Source organism: Lactuca sativa, chromosome 5 (assembly GCF_002870075.4).
Source record: "Lactuca sativa cultivar Salinas chromosome 5, Lsat_Salinas_v11, whole genome shotgun sequence".
NCBI classification, from domain to species: Eukaryota; Viridiplantae; Streptophyta; class Magnoliopsida; order Asterales; family Asteraceae; genus Lactuca; species Lactuca sativa.
This window is the reverse complement of record NC_056627.2, coordinates 89,813,459-89,838,418: the sequence shown is the minus strand read 5'-3', so window position 1 is coordinate 89,838,418 and position 24,960 is coordinate 89,813,459. Positions and strand designations below refer to the sequence as shown.

The 24,960-nt window shown below is 35.7% G+C and overlaps 1 protein-coding gene across 1 annotated transcript in view; it reads right to left on the bottom strand.

Annotated features, from left to right (window-relative positions):
* Positions 1-17,677, bottom strand: part of LOC111897837 (delta-9 acyl-lipid desaturase 1) — a 37,924-nt gene extending 20,247 nt beyond the window's left edge. The window contains exons 1-3 of the mRNA XM_023893778.3: positions 17,308-17,677; positions 3,823-3,963; positions 3,561-3,701 (exon numbers count right to left, since the gene is read on the bottom strand). Coding sequence (XP_023749546.1) covers positions 3,561-3,701; positions 3,823-3,963; positions 17,308-17,661 — 636 coding nt within the window. The 5' untranslated portion in view covers positions 17,662-17,677. The remainder of the gene's footprint in view (positions 1-3,560; positions 3,702-3,822; positions 3,964-17,307) is intronic.
* Between the last annotated feature and the right edge of the window lie 7,283 nt (positions 17,678-24,960).

Sequence of the window (24,960 nt, the reverse complement as noted above, 5' to 3'; positions counted from 1 at the left end):
GAAACACTTTAATTCCCTTTTTGTAAGTTAATTTGAAGTTTAAACTTGTTTGATTTGTAGTTCAACCTAGACATGTGTGGTTGATTTCATTATCATTTCCGAATCTGAATTCTTAAGTATGTGTTGTTAGGTTGTAACTTGAATTTGACTTGTGTTTAACATCTAGTAATCTTTGATTTGATCTTAATCATGTGTTTGTTTGGTTATCTTTTTCACTTGATCAATGAATTAGGGTTCTAGTCAATCTAGTTAATCAAATTATGAAATTCGTATATGTTTTATGATTTGATGTTAGTAACACACACTTACTTGGTTGTAATTAGATCAAAATTAGTGCAATCAAGGATTAAATGTTTATATTCCCAAGCTTAAGAGGAATGTTAAACATTGTTGGTAATTAGTACAAGAATTTAATGTCATTTAATGATTTGATGCAAGAGCTTATTTGAATCGAATCAATTAAATGAAGTTTTATTTGAAGAGCTTGTTTTGAATAAAATACTTTTGCCAATTTGGATATTAGAGTTTATTAATATCCAACTTACCAACCTAGATTGAACATGAGTTATAATCATATTACATCTTTCAACATAATACATGTATAAGGGTCAGAATCGGAAATGTACTTCTTTTACTGCATTTGTTATCAATCTTTCTTATCTATGAAGTTTAATTCAAGTTCAAACACAATCCCCCATTTTAATATTATTTGTATTATGTATGAAAATATGGCAAGATAAGAAATCCTGTATTCCTGTGGACCGACCCTGCTTACTCTATACTATCTTTAGTATTAGAAATAGCAGTGATTTTAGTTTTATTAATATTATTTTATCCCATCATTTGTTGGTTTGACAGCCAAACATGTATCAAAAGGATCCGTGGAAATATAACTATCATTTTTCTAATATGTGTCCTAAGTGTTGGTGATTTGTTCTCATCAATATTATTTAAGTGTAATGGGATTACTTTGTTGACCAAAGGTGATCTTGATAAATATTGTTTGACCCTTATCCAAAATTCCATTTTATTTCGGTTTTTATAGTTTATGATAGTTTGAAATTGTCATATGACAGTTTTCAGACAAAGATCATAAATTCGGTTTTGGTCTCATTTTTCTGGTACAGACGAAACTATCATTAAAACATTCTAAATTCTTGTCTCTCTGAGTCTTATCCGATTAAAGCAGGGTCGGCTCTACATTATGAAAAATTAAGCAAGGGCTTAGGGCCCCCAATTTCAAAGTTTATTCTGTTATACATATGTATATATACGTATTTTTGGGGATATAAAGACAAGTTGAAGCTTGACTTGGTTGTAAAAGCATTGGTTTATAAAACTAAAGGTGTCAAGTTCAAAACCCTTTGCTTACTTAAAGGGCCCCAATTTTTTGGTTTTTGTTTAGAGCCTCTAAATTAGTTGCGCCGTCCTTGAATTAAAGAATATTAGGAGTACCACCCAAATGCTTTAATCTGAAAGTGTTTTACATAATTCTCAGAATTCCAAGCCTTACTATACCCCAATTTCTAACACTAAGGACACATATAAAAAGCGTTAATTATAAAAAATATTATCATAATTAAATATAAATACATTTATTAAGGAGATTATTAACACGATATGATTACACGATAAGAGATAAATTTTATCTTAATTTTCAAGATGTATTTGTGTCGTGGATTCGTTTCATGTTGTGTCTCTCACAGATTCGTATATTCGTGTCTCGAATTGTTAGGTCTAGGATCAATAGAAAGTTATAATTTGGATTAATTGGTGACTACCAATCATAAAATGACACATGTCAAATTGTTTATTCATACTTAATGTATCCTATAAGTTATTTAAATTACAAAAATCATCTTTATGGTTTTGTTAAAATTATGCATTTAGTCCTTATGGTTTGACTTTGAAGCCAAAATTAATACATGAGTATCTAAATTTACTAGTGAATTAATGGTAGATTAATGAATGCATGAGTATAAGACAGACAATAACAACACAAATCTTTTTCGTTGAGCACCAAAACAATTAATGACACAAGCACTATTTATGGTTACATGGAAAAAATAACAGAGCCTCATTTCTTTTTTAACACAAAATCTAATCTACTCCTACACCACTTCTAATTCTCCACCTATGTCCCTTACAGGACTTGAACCGTTACCTCAAAAAAGGAGGGCAACACCGGATACCGCTGGGCCAGAAGCCCTTTGGTTAAAGCCCTCATATTTATTCTAGAAAAGAATACATGAACATGGAACAATTAACAAACATGATTCTTCTAAACTTTGAGGCCAAAAACTTATTAGAGAATTACTGAACAATAGAAGTGCATGAATATTATAATTTATGACACAACGCTTCTTCATTAAGTAACAAAACAAGTAACGACATAACATTTAGGATTACTAAATAAATGGAAGTCACTCTAATAAAGATCTTTAAACATATGTAGTAATATCAAGCATCACCGGTTATACATAAAAATAATCGTTCAATTCTTCTTCGTCTTTAAACTTTGAATCCAATTAACTGTCTTATTCATCAATTAATAAACTTCAAAGCGAAAAATTTAATACATAATTAATTAAACAATAAGGACTACACGGGTATTTGCAAATTAGTGGCATGACTATTCTTCACTAAGAACCAAGACAATTAACAGCTCATGCATTACATACTACTTAACAACAATTACAGAAGGCGATGTTGAATTCGTCGATATAGTGACTTTTTCATGGGTGAAAATGAAATTAGTTTGCAGTTGCGAAATATATGATATTGACAGTTATGAAGACGGTGGTACTATTCCACAAAATGACATGTAATGATTCGAAGTCAAACTATAAGGAATAAATACATAATTTTAACAAAACCATAAGCAGAATTTTTGTAATTTTAAACCTAATTATAGGTTTTCTATTGATCTTTTATATATATATATATATATATATATATATATATATATATATATATATATATATATATATATATATATATATATATATATATATATATATATATATATATATATATATATATATATATATATATATATATATATATATATATATATATATATAGTGACGATAAATAGCTCTTCTGATTAATAGTTTGTTATGGGGAAATAATTATTAAAATTTATTGTTACTTAATAAGTAATAAAAAAAATTACTTCTTTGACGTAGAATATTTATTTTTAGACCTTATATGTATATTGTTTATTGATATTATTGATGTAAATATAAATTATTAATATATATACGACTTTATTTTTCTACAAACTGAATTTATTAATAATCTTTTTTATTCATGTCTTTATATTTTTGACAAGTATTATTGGTTTATTTATGCATAATTAATTTGTACAAAAAAAAATTTATAACTTATACCTCTTAAAGTTCAGGATTTAATGAATATGTTTTATTATTATTATTATTATTATTATTATTATTATATACACACACAATAAGTTTATAAATGAAGTATCCAAATGAAATATATTATAAATCATTATGTAAAATAAATCCAAGCAATGAATTCAAATAAAGATATCATACCATGCCCCAAACGAGATATGTAAATCCACCCCATGTATACAAGAGAGCACCACATCCAAGTAAATGCCATATGTATGTTTTTTTTATAAACATATAGAACATCTGATTTGTTAAATCTTCCACGTTTTTATGTATTGGATACTGCATTAAATCAAGCAATATAAATTTTTTAGGACGTTTTCTATTTTTAGCACATAAGATTCAATTAAAAATTTTAGCAATAATATCTTCAAATTTTATGAAAAACATGGAACCATGATACCTTTTCTAGTAAGTATCCACTATCAAAAATCCAACCCATATGACTAAACCAGAACCCGTTGATGGGTGAATGTGTATCATTATCTGAATCAACATATTTATGATGGAATCTGTGGATGCTTACCCAATGAATTGGATCACCCTGCATATAAAGATATGTGTTATTTTTTACATGTAAAAGTATGTATTATTTTTAGGGATGTCAAAAAGTCACGTGGGACCCCGATTCCGTGGGGGCCCCGTCCCGTATGGGGGGATTTGTTGAAAAAAATCGGGGACGGGGGCGGGGGCGGGGGCAAGGTTAACCCCCGTTTTAATTTCGGGGGAGGGGGCGGGGGTTGGTAATCCTTCCCGAAACCCCCGTGGGGGCCCCGTTAATAAATTATATAAATTGACATATATTAATTATATAAATATAATAAACAATAAAATGATTTTTACGTACAAAAATTCAACAAAAAACATGTTTTTAAGTTGTTTGTAACATGTAAAATTATGTTATAAATATATATTTGTTAACCAAAAAATAGTTTCTTTTAGCCCAAACAAGAACTTATTTTAACTTAAATAAGTTAGTCAAAAATCAATCGGGGGCGGGGGTCAGAAGGGGAATTCGGGGGCGGGGGTGGGGGTGGGGGTGGAAAGGATGGAGATTTCGGGGGCGGGGGGCGGGGGAACGAGAAAATTTTGGGGGCGGGGGCGGGGGATGCAATCCCCATCCCGTTTGCCCCCGTTGACATCTCTAATTATTTTTCTGAACCAGAAAGAAAATAACATGAATTATTTAACTAGAAAGAAAATTGTTGTTGAGTTTGTCTAATAGAATAGAGTTGACCATCTATAGAAGAAATTTGGCTTTCTTCATTTTTTCCATATATTAATACAAAATGTGTTTGTAATTATGTAAAAGTGAAAATAATATCATTATTTTAGGATTATTATGATCACTTTTTCAATTATTGTTTTAGAGTTTATCTTCTATCGTAAAAAATAATTAAAAATATGTAAATTCATCATTTTTTAAACTCTTTACAAAATCAAAATATCACGTCTTTATGTAAGACATTATGAATCGTGTCCCATATTCTTTGGGTATAGGATCAATTGCATATGCTATAATATTTGACCATTCTAAAATTTTCCAAATGCATAGTGCATTAAGAGGGAAAAGGGACTAGAATCGGTTTTGACTAAAATAATTATACAACTATCAAAGGACAATCCAAAGTTCGCTGAGGATTGGTCGTTTGTGAGTAGTTGGAAGTATAGTAGTAGATGCATTATATCGACATTATTATGAATAGATAAGATTCTATTAAGGATGAGTTGTCGTATGGCAAATATAGAAATTTTTCCATATTGGGAGTTGGAAATTAAGAATTCATGTCTAGATTAGAAAATTTTGTGCAAAAAGGATGTTCAAAGGAATGTACTTTGAGTGAGAGACATCACGTATATGTAATTGTTTTGTAACAATTTATGATAAAGAACCTTGTAATTTCATTGGCCAAGTCTTGGTGACTTTTGTGCTATGACTTTACGAAAGGATCGTTGCATAAATTGTTAGAATCTAACATATTCTAGTAGTGGCAAGAACCTTGTGTTCTTACACTAACGATGAGGATTAGGAATTGTGAAATGAGCATCATTGGAAAAGTTTTCAATTGATCTATTTCATGGACCATAGGAAACAAAGTGTGGATGCTTGGAGCATGGGACAATTGTTGTTGTAATTCAAGTAATGAGTTGATTATCCGAAACATTAAATGATAAATAGTGAGTAATCAATATGGTGGTTAAATAGAAGTGTTTTATTTACTCTCACGGGTTTGGGGCCATATAGGATGAAGTATTATTGTTGTGTTTCAGTTTGCATGTTTTGACTTCCAGAATAACTGGGTTATTCGAACCTCTACAGTCGGTCATAATTTGGAAGTAGGTATGAAGCAAGACTGTCATGAAGAGTCTGTAGATTGTCTAAAGAGTTTAGACATAGCACAAGTCTTGTTGCAGAGTTCATGAGTGCTTTGATAATATTAGAGTATTGGATTAAACCCAAGCTCACGAGAATCACTCAATGGTTTTTATCACGAGTGATTGTGAGACGATAATATTGTATATTCTTGAAACCGAGACGTGTGAGTTGTTATTCGCTGGTCGGTTGCACATTGATGATAAGTAAACGCACCAGTAAGTTGGTGTTATAAAAATTATTGTTGTGTGTAATTCGATTAGTGAGTACAAGCGAGCATTTGAGTCGAAGTGTATCCATTCCTTTTACCCAAAGTGGGATAAAAACGATACATGTGGGCCCCTCGATGATTTAGTGATGACACCTAAGCGCTTGGCCAAGTCGGGACTAAGTTGATGAGTTCAATTGTAGTCTGTTGTCAGTCGTCATAAATCGGAAGTTGGGAAACAATATAGAGAGAATGATTGAAATTCATGTCTTGTGTCTATACGATATCTTGAGAATGGAGGAATATATGATCCCTTATCTAAAGGACTTAAGCAGTCAGATTAGGGTTTCCTAATCTATAAACCCTAATAGCCTAATAGCCTACATATATATAAAGGGCTTAAGCAGTCAGATTAGGGTTTCCTAGCTGTAAACCCTAATAGCCTACATATATATAAAGGGCCCCTATGCCCCAAAAATGTGGTGAAGTATTCCTTTAGGATTTCCAACCATTTTTGGTGCCTCCTCTCTCCTCCCTCTTCATCCAAGTTGCTTAGTGGTGTTTGTGACTCCATTAGAGGTGCAACACTTGAGGCACTAAGCTTTTTGAAGCCAAGGATTGATTGTTATTGCTATATAACAATCAAAAGTAAGATCTAAACCCTAATTCTAGTTATAGTTTATTAGATCTATGGTTTATGGCTTTGGATAATTAATTGCATGTTCATTAGACAACCTAGATCCAAAGCTATTAGGGTTTGCATGTACACCATAGGATTGATGTATTGCTCGAAACCCATCACAAAACCCTAGAGCCTCCTTGAGTGTTGTGAGCTCATTGTGGATGTGTTTTTGGTGTGTTTGAAGTTCATTGAAGGAAGAAAAGCTTGGTGCAAGGTCGTGGTTCAAGTAGGAGCTTTCAAATCTTGATTCTCTGCTCCATTTCTAGCACATTTCAGGTATAAAGTTCTAACCTTGCTTAGTATTTGCTTAGATCTCTTCTTGGGTTAGATTGTATGCTTTTAGCCATGGATGGGTGGTTTTGGGGAAATAGAAGTCCCAAGTGTTTTCATCAGGGTTAAACAGCGAGATCCAGACGTTATCTTCATCAGGGTTGTTCGGGTTTTTTCGTATATGTCAAGGATACTTGGAATTTGGGAAAGGCGACCTTAGACGATGTACTGATTATGCAGGAGTATCTAGATGTGTTCTCGGAGGATTTTCCTGGGATACCTCCGGAGAGACAGGTGGAGTTTAAGATTGATTTGATTCCAGGTGCGGCTCCGATAGCCAAAGCAACGTATCAGTTGGCTCCTCCCGAGATGCAGGAGTTGTCTATACAGTTGCAGGAGGTGTTGGACAAAGGATTTATCAGGCCGAGCAGTTCTCCTTGGGGAGCCCCAATTCATTTTTTTAGGAAGAAGGATGGGTCTCATCGGATGTGTATCGACTACCGGGAGTTGAATAAGGCAATGGTGAAGAAGCGTTATCCCCTTCTGAGGATTGATGATCTTTTCGACCAGCATCAGGGTGCATCTTAGTTGTCCAAGATTGATCTGCGATCGGGTAATCATCAGATGCAAGTCAGGGATGAGGATGTGTAGAAGAAAATTTTTCGGACTCGCTATGGCCATTATGAGTTCGTTGTGATGCCATTTGGGCTCACCAATGCTCCTGCCGCATTCATGTATCTCATGAACAGTGTGTGCAGACCGATCATAGATTGGTCTGTGATAGTCTTTATTGATGATATCTTGGTCTATTCTATAACGCAGGAGCAACACAAGGAGAACTTGAGGGAGGTGCTGGAGACATTGAAGAAGGAGAGACTTTTTGAGAAGTTATCCAAGTGAAATTTCTGGTTGCGCGAGGTGCAGTTCCTGGGGCACCTTGTCAATCAGAAGGGTATTCTAGTCGATCTGACCAAGATCGAGGCCGTGATGTGGTGGGAGGTTCCGAGGTCTACATCTGAGATTTGGATTTTTCTTGGTTTGGCCGGGTAATATCGGAGATTCATCTTGGATTTCTCCAAGATTGTTGTTCAATTGACCCGAATGACCAAGAAGTCGGTGACATGTCGCTGGGGGCCTGAGCAGCAGGCAGCCTTCTAGACTCTTAGACAGCGGTTGTATGAGGTGACGATTCTCACCGTGCCAGAGGGTGTTGATGATTTTGTGGTCTATTGTGATGCATCGATCATGAGTTTGGGTGTAGTATTAATGCAGCAGGGTTGCATGATCGTATACGCTTCGAGGCAGCTGAAGCCTCATGAGGCGATTTATCCGACGCATGATTTAGAGCTAGGGGTTGTGGTTTTCGCCCTCAAGATTTCGAGGCATTACCTCTATGAGGTTCGCTGTACTATTTACACATACCACAAGAGCTTGAGGTATTTGATGGATCAGCCGAACCTGAACATGAGGTCGTGTCGTTGGTTAGATGTGGTGAAGGATTATTATTGTGAGATCTTGTACCACCCGGGGAAGGCCAATATGGTGGCCGATGCTCTCAGCCGCAAGGTTGCCGCGGCTCTGATTCGTGGTATATGCTTGAGGATGGCAGTGATTACGTCGTTGCTGGAACGGATTCGTGAGGCACAGGTTGGGGCTATGAAGGAAAAGCGCCAGAAGTGTGAGCGGATTGTGAGGCAGGTCGCTTCCTTCGATTATGATATCCGCGGATTGGTGACTTTGCACAGGAGGGTTTGGGTTCCGTATTTGGACAGGGTGCGCCAAGTTCTAATGGAGGAGGCTCACAAGTTGAGATTCTCCATTCATCCTGGGGCGACAATGATGTATATGGATCTTCCCCTGATTATTGGTGTCCCTGCATGAAGCGAGATATAGCATGGTTTGTTGAGCAGTGTTTGACTTGCAGGAAAGTCAAGGCCGGGCATTAGCGACTTCACGGAAATATGCAGTCGTTGGAGATTCCTGTATGGAAATGGTAAGACATCACGATGAATTTTATCACTAAGCTTCCCATGATTGCACGCAGAATGGATTCTATTTTGGTTATTATGGATCGATTGACCAAGAGCACACATTTCATTCTGATCCAGGAGAGTATTTCTGCAGAAAAGCTAGTCAATATTTATGTTCAGGAGGTGGTAGCACTCCATGGGGTGCCGGTATCAGTAGTTTCAGACCGGGATGTTCGCTTTACTTCCAGATTTGGAAGCAGTTTCATGACGAGATGGGTACTCGTCTCCATTTCAGTATGACTTTTCATCCATAGACCGACGAGCAGAGTGAGCAGACGATTTAGACTCTTGAGGATATGATGCGTGCGTACATACTAGATTTTGGTGGATGATTCTGCAGTTGTACTCATGGAGGATATTCATGTGGATGACCTCCTGAATTATGTTGAGAAACCAATGGCAATATTAGATTGGAAGACAAAAAAACTTGAGGAACAAGGTAGTGGAGCTAGTGAAGATGTAGTGGTTGCATCTCAAGGGGTCGGAGTGGACTTGGGAGCCCGAGGAGGAGATGAGGGAGCATTACCCAGGATTGTTCGAGACAGTAGGCTTCGAGGATGAAGTCTAATTCAAGTGGGGAAGAATTGTAATGCCTAGTTTCTGGTATGAATTTATTTCCAATTATTTGCATTTTTTCTTGGAGGACTCATCGAGTTGGAAGCCTCAACTCAATGTGTCGAAGTTGTTTTGGCCGCAAATTTTAATGAGTCAACTCAACGAGTTGAGGTGCCTCAACTCTACGAGTTGGCATCTGGGAAGGAAACCCTAATTTTAGGGTTTTACACCCTATTTAAACACCTTAAGTCCCAGGTGTTGGCCTCATTCCCAGCCTCCATAGCCCCTAACCCTAATCTCGAAACCCTAGACCCTACTTGAGTGTTGTGAGCTGATTATGGGTGTGTTTTTGGTGTGTTGAAGCTCATTGAAGGAAGAAAAGCTTGGTGCAAGGTGGTGGTTCAAGTAGGAGCTTTCAGATCTTGATTTTTTGCTTCATTTCCATCACATTTCGGGTATAAAGTTCTAACCTTGCTTAGTATTTGCTTAGATCTCTTCTTGGGTTAGATTGTATGCTTTTAGCCATGGATGGGTGGTTGTTAGGGAAATAGAAGTCCCAAGTGTTTTCATCTTTCATATCTATGATCTTCATGAGCTCTTTTGGCATAAAGGTGCCAAGTTTATGGTCTTAAGGGCTTCATGCATTCATTAACTCCTTCTTTTGGCCTCGTTTGAGCATTTGAGCCTCACCTAGTTATGCATGAGTGTAAAGTTGGAAACTTTACGTATTCATTCAGCTTTTAGGGCCAGATCTATAGTTTGGGGCTATGCCTTTGGTGATTTAGTTCTTAATGATTAAGTCCTTACCATTTTAAGCCTAGGGTTTGGGTTTTGAACCCATTTTGGTGGTTCTTAGGGGTAAATTAGGAAACTTTACCCTTCTTGACACCATTTCAGTTAAAGCTGAGTTATAAAGCTCTTAGTTTCAAGGAGGTCGGCTTAATAAATTAAGATGTTGGATTTCTGGCGAACTTGGCATGGTTATGGATGAACTCGGCGAGTTGGATCGGTTTCCTCCTAAATTTTTAGACTAATGGATAAATGCGGCGAGTTGAAGGACAAATCGGATCGTTGACTTTAACTTTGACTTTAGTCTTTGACCATGTTTGACCTATAAGGGGCTTTTGGGTATTTTGTGTTGTACTTAAGGAAATCTTTTATGTTTAGGGGGTTGAATAGAGTCGATATTCAGAGACGGGATCCGTTCAGCTACCTTTTTGCATTCGAGGTGAGTTTTACTTAGCGGTTCGAAGGCACCAATGCCGGCCCATGTTATCGTTATGTTGCTAGTATGCTAATTGTCTTTGTGACTTTTGCATGTGTCTATGTTTATATGCTCTCTGGGCTAAGGTCCGACGCTGGGCGGGGCCCGATGACTATTTGTATGCTATATATCTATGATATATGTGTAGGTGTTTAATAGATATATGTTATATGCATGTTGGGTGGGGGCCGATTCACTTCCGAGCTCAGCTCGATGACCAAGTAGGGCCGGATGACTAGGCAGGGCCCATTATATGCTTATTATATGTAAAGTATGAGGTATTTTAGGGAAAGTCACTTTTGTGTTTACGGTTTTTAGTCTATGTTTCAGGTACTTCCGTTTGTAAAGGGAAGAACTCGGGATGACTGCATCGCACACACCATTGAGATTCCGTTATGATGTTTTACTCTGATTTATGGAAAATTGATACATTGGTTTCATTCAAATGTTTGGATGTTATGGGAAAATACTATTTTATCTATTATTAAATTGAAATTTTTGGGACCAGATTTTTGGATGTTTCAAAAAGCTTCTGGGGTTATCGGGTTTATTTTTTTTGGGATTTCGAGAAGTGTTCACCTGGTCTTCAAGGGTGGTGCGACCTTTTGGGTTTGGCTAGTGATGGATCACTAGCATTGGTAAGTGTGGGTTGTCAGCAATTCGATCATTAGAGGGTAAGAAGGATTGGGAATCCTTCAAGTCTTGTGTGATGTAAAAGATGAGTCAGATCAAGGTGGGGGAGAACTATCCAGGTATTCAGGAACAGAAGCAGGCATGAAACTAGGATGAGTTTTGCATCCCCATCGGGGAGGAAGGCGGCCCAAGTGGCTGTCTGGATTGAAGATTGTGTGAGTTGGGAGTTCGGGAACTTACCAATATTTGGTTAGCACCTTCTTGGCGATGGATAACAGGCTTTTGGTGGACCTGGGTTAGGATTATAGTCATGACTCGAGTTCGGCTTGGGTGTTTGGTCAAGTGCATGCTCGACTCTAGATGTGTTCGGGTTGATAGATTAGCGGTAAGACCATGGGCGGCGACTGTGGAAAATTGGAAGTGTTGTAAGACTACGGGGTGGCCCGTAACATTCGCTAGTTAGCAGATATTGTAGAAGTGTTGTAAGACTGCGGTGTGGCTCGTAGCATTCACTAGTGGACAGTTAGTGTGGGAGTGTTGTAAGACTGTGGGGTGACACGTAGCTTCACCGATCCATGTGCAGCGGTGAGAGTGTGGCAAATCTATGATTTGCTCACAAATTTCTTCAGATGGTTTAGGCCAGGATGGGTCAGTTCGCAAGGCTGTGGGAGGGCCACAACATAATTGGAATCAGGAAATAGTAGGTAGTTGGAGACCAGGTATAATGTAAGACTAAATTTAGTCTTGTAACATTCAATTTAACATTGGGTTTGGTGACGAGATGGTTTGGGTAATTATTGCCAGTTAAGGATTTTTTTCGGGAGTCACGTGAGGTGACTGTGTGGGTATCTTTTGGCTCAACAACCGGGCAGGAATCTGGTATTTCAGATAGTTAGCAGACAATTTGGGACTAGGGAGGTCTCGACTGCTCTTGTAAATTAGCTAGGAGGCAGTGTGATGTTTCGGGTAGTATTAGCGATTTGGGATTCGTGTGTGTGGAGTAGCTTTTTGTTCGGGAAATGCTAAGTCACTTACGTTTTGGATTAAGTAATATTAGAGTAATTGATTTGACTCTGTTGCGCAACTTTCCTTTAAGTCTAACCGTTGCAGGGATGAACCTTCTAGTCTAAGGATTATCTGAGCCTTCTATCAAGTATAAGTGTTTTGCAGCTGTTTATGGTCAGTGAATTTGTTTCCCTTGGTAGCATCAATATAATCGGGGTTGGAAGTGTTTTGTTTAGTCTGTTATTCGATGAGGAATTTGCATAGTAATGACTTAGCGTGGACGGTCTGTCGAGGAGTCGGACCAATGTAGATTTTAGGTTTCAGAAAGGTAGAAGTGGTTTTCTGCAGGGGATAAGGACTTGTTCTTCTTCGAGTTGGAAGTATCTGTTTGGGCCTGGTTGTCTTTGTAAGGTTGTTTTATGCTCAAAATTTTTGGTTACGTTCCTCGGGTTGTTAGGTATGATCTGAGTGTTAGTAAGGAGCAATTTCGAGGACAAAATATAATTTAAGTGGGGGAGAGTTGTAACACTCGATTTTGGATTTGCTTCATTATTCGAGGCTGCAGCCCAATCATCAGTTGTCATGAGGCTTAAGGCCATGGAGAAGAAAGGAGTTGGCCCTTTTCAGATGTGTGTGTGTTATGGTTTAAGTGATCCAAGTGTTCGATGGTGTTTTCGGAGCCTAAGGGTATAATTGTAATTTGATAACTCGATCCTTTATGAATTTTGGGTTTTTTCGGGTAATTTTAAGGATATGGTGAGTTGTTAGAAGTATAGGGCTTCTCGCTACCTTTCCGTGGATATAAGGTTCATTGGAAACGGACCTAAGACGAAGAAGTTAGGACAATTTGAAATAATGGTAGAAATGGTCCTTAGTTGAAAAGGTTTGCAAGATAAGTCACATGTGTGCATGGTAAGTGGCGTGTGCTTCGGTGTGTACGCCCAACGTACTTGGCAGAGTGCCAAACCCTAATTCTTGGGGCTTGTGCTCTATTTAAACACCCTTATAAGCTCAAGTCTCTCTCATTTCTCAGCCTCTAATGATATTAGAGCCTCATTTCTAACCCTAATTCCCTTGGTGGTGTATTCTTGAGGTTGGAGGTGATTTTGAAGGGTTCGTGGTGTTATTTCAAGGAAGTAGATCTTGGTGATCAAGCTTGGTGTAGCCTTGGGGTTGTAGATCCAGAACCTTCACGCTCTTAGGAAGCTTTAGGGGGTAAAAAGTTATTATCTTGACTTCTTCTTATGCTGGTTTGAGTTTAGGGCAAGATTAATAGCTTTTGTGTTGTATTAAGTTCTCCTTATGAGTTTGAGCCACTCTAGGAGCTTGGAGTGATAGATCTTTCCCCTTCTGATGTTGTTAGTTCATAAAAATGCTTGTTTGATGTTTAAGAATGGACCATGCATGTGTTAAGGTGCTTATATGGTCCGGTTCCGGTGAGGACTCAAAAAATGGTGAGGACTGCAAGGATAATTTTCCACCACCCATTTCATCAAGGGCACAAATGTCAAACCCAAATACTTTACTGTGGTGCATTAGCATGCGACCCACGTTCATTGTAACTAATATGAACTCGAAGATTTCATCACGTGCGGCGAACATCCATGAAACGTCATTTAAGTGGGTTTTATTATTTATTTTTCGTTTATTTTGGTTTATTTTTGTTTATTCTTTTTTTTTTCATTAAAAAATTCAATTTTTTAAACATATATATGCTCGGTTTTAATGTTTTTAATTTATTATTGTTTTTTTAATTATTATTTTTTATGTCTTTTTGTTATTTTAATATATTTACTACATACTTGTAGATACTAGTGTTTTTCTTTATTTTTGTTTTTACTTTTTGATTTTTTAAACTAAAGATTGTTTTGAGTTTTTTAATGTTGAACAATTATAAAATTTTAAAAAAGAAGAGTATTAAGGATTATAATATTTTCCATTCATACTCTTTTTTAATCATATTTTTGTTGGATACTAAAAATTTGAATCTAATTGTCTTTTTAATCATATGATTTTGGTTCAATAATATATTCAATTAAATATAGTTTGTGTTAAATAAAATTATATATATATTTTGAATCATTTAATTTTGAATCATAAAAGATATAGTTAAAGATTATAAAATATTTGATTCTAAATATTTTTAGATCATAACAAAATAATGATCAGAAACAAGCTGAATCAAAAGTTTGTTTTGAATCATAAATATTTAGAATAATTACATTTTAGATCAAATTATGTTTAATATTTTTTTTAATTAAACTAATAAAATGGATAAATACTTTAAAAACTTATTTTTAAAAAATTCTTTTAATAAAATCACTAGTATATTGAATAGAAGTATCCTTTAAAATTTTAGGAATTTTGGAATTTTTTTTTGGGTTTTTAATATAAAAAAATAAATATTTTTTTTTATTTTTTTATAATTGTGCTTATTTCGTAGAAAATTAAATTTTAAGAATTTTAGTTTTTTTTGATTTTTTTTTTTCAAACAACAAAAAAAGTTATGTCAGTAAAACTATAAAAAAAAAAAAAAAAAAAAAAAAAAAAAAAAAAACCACTTCCTCATAAATGGACACGTGTCCTGATGAGTGGGGCGTTCGCACGTCCAGACGCATTTCTTCAGATTATGCGACTTGGGCTCTCTTTTCAATTTACATCTTACCCTCAAAAATTACAATAATTGTCTTTTTTTTTTTGTGCCTGAGAACAAGATTTTGAAAACCGGACCGGACATCGAACCGGCTATCTTACCGGTTCGATGGTTCAACTGGTCCGACCGGTTGGACCGGTTCCAAAAACCGGAAAAACCAGATATATATATATATATATATATATATATATATATATATATATATATATATATATATATATATATATATATATATATATATATATATATATATATATATATATATATATATATATATATATATATATATATATATATATATATATATAGTTTGTGTGTTTTATATATGTATATATGTATATTAAATATATGTGTATGATTTATATATTTATATTATAATTATGAAGTTCATATATAAAATACGTAGTAATTAAATTGACAGTTTCAAATTGGTGAAAAAAAAGTAATAATTCCAAAAATAAAAAGTCTAAATATCTAAATATCTAAATATACATAATACGTATGTTAGTTGTGTAAAAAAATAGATAATGCAAATATATTTAATACACTATGTGTGCAAATTGCTTGTAAAGGAAGTGGTAATATAAAGTTTGAATATGAAATACATCCCACATCGATAGGTTAATAGAAATAGAGGGCTGTGTTTACTTATAAAAAAAGTATTCCACAGCATAGCTAATCAAATTGACACCCCAGTGAATAGGATGGCTCCTTTGAGCCGGCTTGTTCTATGTCGTGAGTAAGCCAAATTTTTAAAAAACCGGTTTTGTTTCCGGTTGAACCACTCCGGTTTTTTCCGGTTCTTAAGAAAACCGCCGGTTTTTACCGGTTCGGCTTACAAGCGGTTTTTAGCCCTTAAAAAACCGGTAACCTTGCCGGTTCCCGGTTGAAATTCCCTTCTTTATATGCGTTAGACAAGAGGAAAACTTGTATTTTAGGTGACAGATGGGTGAATGGCGTTTTGTCGTGGGCTTGGAAGCGGAAACCCAACAATTCTCAGGAGTTGCTGGAATTGAAATCTATTTTGGATGTTACAAGGATGGTTGTTAGATCCAATGGGCCCGACACTTGGAGATCAAGGTTAATTAATGATGGTTTTTTTTCGTGTTTGCGATCTTAGGGCCCTCATTGATAGTAAATTGACTATCCCGATAAATAACCCCACGGTTTGGCTTCACTTAGTTCCTATCAAGTGCATTAGCTTTGTTTGGAGGGCTTGTATGGGGCGTATTCCTACTGCAGTAGCTCTTTCCAGGAGAGGTATCAACATGCCTTCTATTTCCTGTCAAATGTGTTTTAGTGGTGTGGACACTGCAGATCATATTCTCTTGGACTGTCCGATTGCTTTTGATTCTCTACGCTGTATTTTCAATTGGTGTGACGTTTCTATTCAAAAGTTCCTTTCGATTTCAGATTTTGTTAATTTTGCTGCCTCATGGGGGAACTGTCCAAAAAAGAAAAAAATATTTATTGCTATCTGCTATGGGTTTCTATGGTGTATGTGGAAAGCAAGGAACGATGTTTGGTTTAACAAAATCCAAGTGAACTCTTCAAAGTTGGCGGATAATGTGATTTCTATGGTTTTTAGTTGACTGAAATATAGGGGTAATTTTGAAAATTGTAGATGGGATTGTTGGGTTTGTTCCCCTTTTGACATTTTGTAAGTTTTGTTTTTGTTTTTTCTTTTGTGCCCGGTCTTTTTCATTTAAGCCGTGGTTTTAATAAATTCCGCCGATTCCAAAAAAAATGGCTTAGATTTGTTGTCACAGCTTCTCACCGGAATTGAAGTCATCATCCGATCTGACTTATATATATATATATATATATATATATATATATATATATATATATATATATATATATATATATATATATATATATATATATATATATATATATTCTATCAAATTTGATTTTATTTCCTAAAACTAACTGGAATATAAGTTTTTTATAAAATAAACAATTAGTTAGTTATTCTTATATAATATAAGTAGAACTAAAACTAGACATTATTTATATACAGGAGAAATATAAGCATATAAAATTACATATTAACTGAAGTCACATTCATGACCGTCCAAAATGATCGTAAATATAAACCAACTCTACCCTGTGTATTTCATTTATTCATCAACACGTTACATCCAACATAATATGCTATTAATAAACTTGAGCAAAACTAGATTAAGTGTAATGGTGAAGCCAAATACGAACCTGAGCAGCAAGGAGCCCAAAATAAACAAACGTATATTCGAGCAATTTGGGGAGTTTGAGACTACGGTGGGACAAAAGTCGATGATAACTGAGAGTTATGCCTAGCATTCCTGTCAGCAAATTGCCAATAAATGCAATCCAAAAAGCATCCCAAGTGAATGCAAATGGTGCACAAAGGGCAAGTAAATGAAGAAAAGCGTACGATAATGCTATTTGGATGTCTACCGTATTCCATTCTCTACCCCAAAAACAATTCCTTGTTCTTGTGATAACCACGTTAGAAAACGGTATTTTTTGGTGATTCGATTGCTTTTCAATGTAGGAATTGGTGGGTGTCATCAATACGTTTCTCATATTTCTATATTGTGGGATGTGGTTGGTGTTTCTTGTGGTAGGTGGTTATAAATAGCTAACTTTTAGGGATATTTATAATAATAACCTCATAATTATAGACAATTAATGTAAAGGACCATATATTTATACATTTTTTCAAAATAAACACAAAATTCAAAATATGGCATTTTGGGTTATCGTATGGTACATAATATGTATTTTCTTTCATTTCCATTAAACATTTATAAAAAAATTATCTACTCCTTAAATTCGTAATACTTTTCTGCCATCCGTTTTTCAATTAAGATGCACATTTTTATGTCCATGTCATGTAATATACTTGGTTCTTTTGTAAATCTTTTTTTTTTTTTTTATTAAATTCTAATAAAAATAAACCTTTTCTTAGTTTAAAATTTGTTCTTCAGATTTAAAACGTTTTTCTGAAATTTCATGATACATCATTTTGGACTTCATCTGTAATGTTTAGTTTGAAAATCCGGATCCAATATGTACTTTTCAGTGAGAATAATTTTTTTTATATGATATACATTTAGTATGAAACAAAATTAAAACAAAATAAAATATATACATGATGATTATTTAGATAAATCAAAAAGAGATGGACCATTTTTTTTATGTTCTTCATAAATATATGAGAAATCTTCAGGAAAGTCGTAAAATTTTAGTCTAATTTATGAAAAAATCCCGAACTAATTTTTGTTTACAGAAAAACACATAATACCGGCTAAAACTTTGAAAAAACCCTTTTTGGCCAGTTTCGTAGATTTAGCCAGTATTCTGTCATTTTTCGTTAGTTTGCTCAAAATATTAAGACTTTCTGAAGATTACCCGATAACCAAAATATTGAGACTTTTTTGAAAATCACTATGAAATTACTGGATATTATTATTAAAAAATCATTTATAAACATAATTTTTTATTATAAACAAAGCAAATATATTTGTTGCTAATTTCTAGAAATAGAATAGTCGACTATGTACTTCTCTATTATTTGTTGACCACTTCAAAATGTCTATGTTCTTCCTATGTATCGTTGTGGTGTCATAATGAGAAGTATTCTGTTAGACGTGACCAATATAAGAGTCTACTTGCTATTAGGCATGATGCTATATGATCACGTGTTATTAGAAAATATCATTACTCGAACATATAGATCTTTCATTATGTTCTTTAACCTAAGTATCACCTAACCTCCAAACATTACCTGGTAACAACCATAAAATTACACACATCTATCGAGAGTGAAAAGTAAACTTTGAATGAAAATTTAAATAGATAATAACCCTTCACTTGTTTCCATATAAATTATCATTCACGGTTTACTTTTCACATTTTATAGATATATGTTAGTCGATGGTTGTTAACATTTAAGGTTTGAATGTTGGTTTGTAGTTAGGTTAAACAATATAAAATGAACACCAACATTAAAGGAATGCTAACTAAGTTCATCTCACCATCATACCTACAACAATGCAGAGGAAGAACGTAGAGAGTTTGAGTGGTCAGGAAGCAATAGAGTACTTAGACCACAAATTTATTCCTATAAATTAGCAACAAATGTATTTCTTTTTTTTTTATAATAAAAATAATTTTTATGTTTCTAAATGATTTGTTAATAAAAATATCTATTAATCTCATGGTAAATTTCAAAAAAGTCCAAATATTTTAGCTATTATGTAATTTTTGGAAAAGTCCCAAAATTTTGAGCAAACTAACGAAAACGGAGAGAATACCGGCAACATCTGCGAAACCGGCCGAAAAGGGTTTTTTCGATGTTTTAACCGGTATTCTGTGCTTTTCTGTAAATAAAATTTAGTTTAGGACTTTTTTGTAACATCCAAATTTTCAAATAATTTTTCACAATTTAAAAACACACTTTCATTCATAAATATTATAAAAAATGTCATTGTATCACATCTCAATTCATAGAAACACAACCCAAGATCATAATGTGTAAAAAAAAAAACCCTCTTATGTGTACTGATCATGTCGGCGCCTTCCCGCAATTCTCACTGGTACCTGAAACACATAACACAACACTGTAAGCAGAAATGCTTAGTGAGTTCCCTAAAATACTACATACAACACACATTAGCCACTCGAGGCTATAACTCTGGTCGACCCTCAGGTCAGTGTGTCTCAGTGGGACCCTCCAGTCCCATATCTCTATGGACCCTCTAGTCCTAACTCTGTGAACCTTCGGTCCTAACTCTGTAAACTCTGCATCATACATAGCACAAATCACTTAGAAATCACACCATACAAAACATACAATATACTCTGTCACATAACTCTAATTACTACACCCTCGTAAAGTATAGTGAGAAGACTCACCTCGGGTAACTCGGTAATCTCGAACTCAATAAAAATCTAGCCTAGCCTTCGCCTAATCACATGGAATAAACACTCTTAATCAATACAACTCTCAAGGCTAGACTACTCCCTCTCTTAGCACTCTCAGAAGGGTAAAAGACCATTTTACCCCTCTAATGGATCAAGGACCCTAAAGTTGACCAAACCCTAAAAGTCAACAAATGTCAACCCTTCGGGTTACGCTGTGCGTACCAAACCTGTACGCTGGGCGTACCCGGCGACCTCACAGAAACGGGGAACGCGATCCCCTATGCCGCACGTACTGGGATTACATCCCGCGTAACTCCCAGTTTCAAACTCCTTAGCTCTTGGGGTCGTAAACAGTTAAGACACACGTCCAACTTCTAGATCTGACCATTTCAAAGCCGCTTAATCCATAAAGTTGGTGACTTTAAGCCTTTGCATGGCTGGACAAGTCACTAACACCCATAACATTCCATTTCCAACCCTAGAAAAGCTCATAACTCAAGCATGACTCCATAACAACGACCAAGTTGGGATTTTTCTGGATCTATATAACAAATATCACTGAAATGGGACAGATCTAGGTCCATGGAGTCCTTTTAACTCATAAAGTCTCCACCTTTGGGACTTTTAACCCTAGAAATGGTCCGTGCAACACCATACCAAATAAAGAGGAAAGTTTTGAGCTTTATACCTCTAGATGAAGCTCCTTCCTCTGAAGATCTCAGATCCAAACTTGCACTTCAAGCCCTAACCTCCACAAGCTCCTCTCCTTCTTCTTCACTAACACACCAAGGCACTTTTAGCTCAAAACACTCACACACAAGCTTAAGGATGAAGGGAAGGCTCTCTTAGGGTTTCACTCTCTGATATGGTGGCTGAGGATAAAGCCTTAGCATTCCTTATATAGTGCACAAGTCAAATATTAGGGTTTGCATCTAGGCCTGCTACACCCAGCGTACCTAGGCGAGTCCACGTCCAAATTAAGTGCATGAGTACGCACGACATACTTTCTAGTACGCCTAGCGTACTCATTTGCTACAAATTTCACTCAAGGACTATTCATGACAACTTGACAAAAGAGAAGGGTTAAATAGCTTTACCTGAATTTCGGGATGTTACATTTTTCATAAATTGGACTAAAATTTTATGACTTTTCTGAATATTTCCCTAAATATAGAGTCATTTATTATCCTCAAAATTTAGGATTCAATAGGGTAATTAAAGTTTACAGATAAGAGGAAATTTTGTGAAGAACTAGCTCAAATAAAAGCAAATAGAGCGGCAATGTGGATTTTTACCAGTGATTTTAACACTGTGAGGAACAAAGAGGAAGGGTCAATTTGAGATTTTGCCATGTCTCTGCAGATGATTTCAATCACTTCATCTATTCTAACGCATTAACTTATCTAAGAATGGGAGGTTCAAAATTCACCTACTGTAAACCGATAGACGGGGGGAAATTAAGCAAATTAGACAGGTTTCTTTTATGTGATCAATTTATGGACTTCTTTCCTGGAAGCACGGTGACAGCCCTCCCTAGGGACTTGTCGGATCACTGCCCAATTGTGATGAAAACAGACAGTGAGGACTTTGGCCCGATACCATTTAGATTTTTAAACTCTTGGATGTACCGTACGGGGTTCAATGAGGTAGTATTGAGTGCATGGACAAAATTCAGAGGATATGGATACGCTGACTCTTTTCTGGCGGCTAAGCTTCATTTTTTGAAAGCTGAAATAAAGAAATGGCATGATTTAAATTTTGATAAAGGAAATGGGGAATTGGTTGAATGCAGGAAAAAAGTATCACAAATTGATTTGAATGCGGAATCAAGATCTCTGTTGGAACACGTCACACCCCAAACCGAAACGGCAGAAACGTTCAGGGGCGGATGACGTCATGGAAGTATCATAACACATGCATTATAGTAATTAAAGTACAACCAACCATTGCATTAATAGGTATAAGTTTTACATAAGTGTTTTAAACATTACATATTCTAACATCAAGGAAATACAAAAGACAACAGGAGTCGCAGTCCAGTGCTAAGCAGTCTTCTCAAAACTTCGGGGTGTACCTGTCACTAGAGCCCTGAGAATACAAGTACATTTTGAAAGAGTATTAGTATAAAGCTGGTTAGTTCATAAGCATTGTGGTTTTGGAAAAACTGTTCTTTGTTCATTCAAAAGGTACATTATTTTTCTCCAGAAAACCTTACATATTCTGATATAGTAAGAGTTAGATAAAAATGATTTCTGCTAATTCATCTTGCGAGTACTTAGTGTATACAAATCATATACAATTCAAATCGAACAAACAGTCGACTGTGTGGTTTTGCCCCAAACCCACAAACAAACAAGGAAAATGAGATGAGGCGGAAACCACACATTCCATAGTCTATCAGATATTCTTCATACACAACCCGGATGTATAATTTAAGAAATCATGGAATTAATAATGAATGTTTATTAGTTGATGTATAAACCATCTATTTATAAAATGTCGGTGATTACCCCGGGAAATCCTACATTTCCATTAAGTGATAACTATTGAATTTCTTGATTTAGGTCAGAAAGTATAAATATCTACCATACTTATATAGATTAAACAAAGTTTTCTATTGAAAAACCCTGACTACTACTAGAAATAGGTTAAGGCTAGGAAAATCCCTTATTTTCCTGGAATACGAGAGGTTTTAGTTTTATTGCATAAATAAAACTAATAAATTTGTGATGAACTAAATCCTAAAGGTAATACTAATACCCTCTAGTAATCAATTTGGTTATTACTTTGAGGTTAGTTCACTTGATTCATTATTACAAAAGTAAATCTTTGTTATCTAGGTTGCGAGTTTTATACCCATGCATTAACTTGATATGGCACGAAACGAGGCCAGTATCCTTTATGACTTTGTCACCCCCGTCATCTCTACCTAACTGTAACTAGCAGTTCAGGTGCGGGATAGTCAGTCCCGTATAGATCTATACACAACAGTCACACTCTCCCTACAAGAGATTTTGGTCATAAGTGCTAGACTTACACTCGGGTTCCGGTGGAGTGTTACCAAGGACGTGTCTCCAAGTTAGATTAACAAATTTACAGGTAGTAATATAGAAAATCCTTTTATGATTAACATGAATCCCTTATAAAATAATATATTTTATTATATGATTCATAAGTTCGTTACCCTAGTTTTGAAAACTGTTTCTACGAGTTGATTTCTTAATCATTTGGTAAAAACTGTTTTTCCATGTTAAAAGTATACTGAAAATATAATTATCTTAAACAAAATGATATATTTTAAGCACAAGTTTCCTTGTACTTTTACTTGTATCACCCCCTGAAAACATGAAAACTCGGAAAAACGTAGGGGTATGAACTCACCGTTTTGGCGTACGATTTGAATGTAAGATCGGTATGGATGTTGAGTGTCATTTGAAGCCTCAAACACAATTGGACCCTATTTAACATGTAATGACACATATGTGATTCAAATTAGGGTATATTACGACAAGACATGATAGGAAACCACTCAAAGGACTCTGGAACACTTGAACTAAGCGTTAAAACCTTATGTGATTGACTGAAGGAGGTGTATGGCCACCCTAAGGGTGTGTACGGCCATGGGTGTAAGGTTCATGAGTGTACGGCCGTACACTCATGATGAGGGTTGTTTTTGAGGTGTTTCCAAGGTTCTACAAGCATCCAAGGAGTGTTCTAGGTTCCATACTTAGTGGTTTTGCAAGTTTAAGGCCAAATATGAACATCAAAGTGGGTGTTTATAGTTCTAGGAGGTGTGTGCGGCCATACAAAAGGGTGTACGGCCGTACAGAGGGGTGTGCGGCCATACAGAGGAGTGTGCGGCCGTACACTCTTCATCCATGCCCAAAATGTCGATTTTTCAAGAGAATCAAGGCTAGTTGTCCAACTAGAAGATAGAGGCCAAATTCTCACTTTGGAGGGGATTTAAGTTGTGTACGACCACCATATGAAGGTGTGCGGCCGTACACCTTCAAAAGATGAAGAAAAAGGTCCAAAACATGAAGAACCAAGGAAATGTTTCAAGTATAAAGAGCTAAGGGATGAATCACTTACGTTTTTGATACCTTTGGAGTGTTCTCGGGTGAAGTAGAGAGAGAAAGTAGCAGGGTGCAGCCAAAAGAAGGAAATAATAAATGAGAGGGGTCACCTCATATATATAGGGGTGGGTGACCCACCACCCCGGGTGTACGGTTGAGGGGTGGGTGTGCGGCCGCACACCCATGTGTATGGCCATACACTCCTCCCAAGAGGGTGTATGGCCTGATTTTACTACTTTACGACTTCACAGTTCATCCCTAACCTCAACCTTGGTTGTACTCAAGCTTATAACACTTAAACGGACCCTGAAATGGTGTGAAAAGGTGACGGAGTCAAGCTTAACCTTGATAGAAATTCCGAGTTGTCACATTATCCCCCCATTAGAGGGAATTTCGTCTCAAAATTCAAGCATATAATACAAATAGCGGACTCGGAAAAGATGAGGATGATTATTCCATGAAGTGTAAGCTCTCATCTAGCTCTGCGCGGTCTTCATCCTAAAGTTCATGTATGGACTCATACCTAGTCCATCTATCATTGTCTCGTGTACACAAGTCGTATATAATTAAGATTGATAGGATGGTCGGATGGGTGACTCTGCCCTAGTTCCACAACCAGACAAAGAACAGGAGATGGGTGGAAACACGCATCCTAATTCGTAGGGTCTTAATTATATACCACCCTCGTGTGTACATTTAGCATCGATAGGCTAACCGTATTTGTCCCTAGTCTCTGTGCTTGAACATACCTTGCTGCGCATGGAGAAATCCTAGATTGGTCTATCAAGGATGTTTAAGAAAAGTTGCAGGTGGATGTCATACTTTCGTGTGCATATTTTCAGGTTCTGGAAGTGAGATAAACTTTTCAAAGTTCGCATCT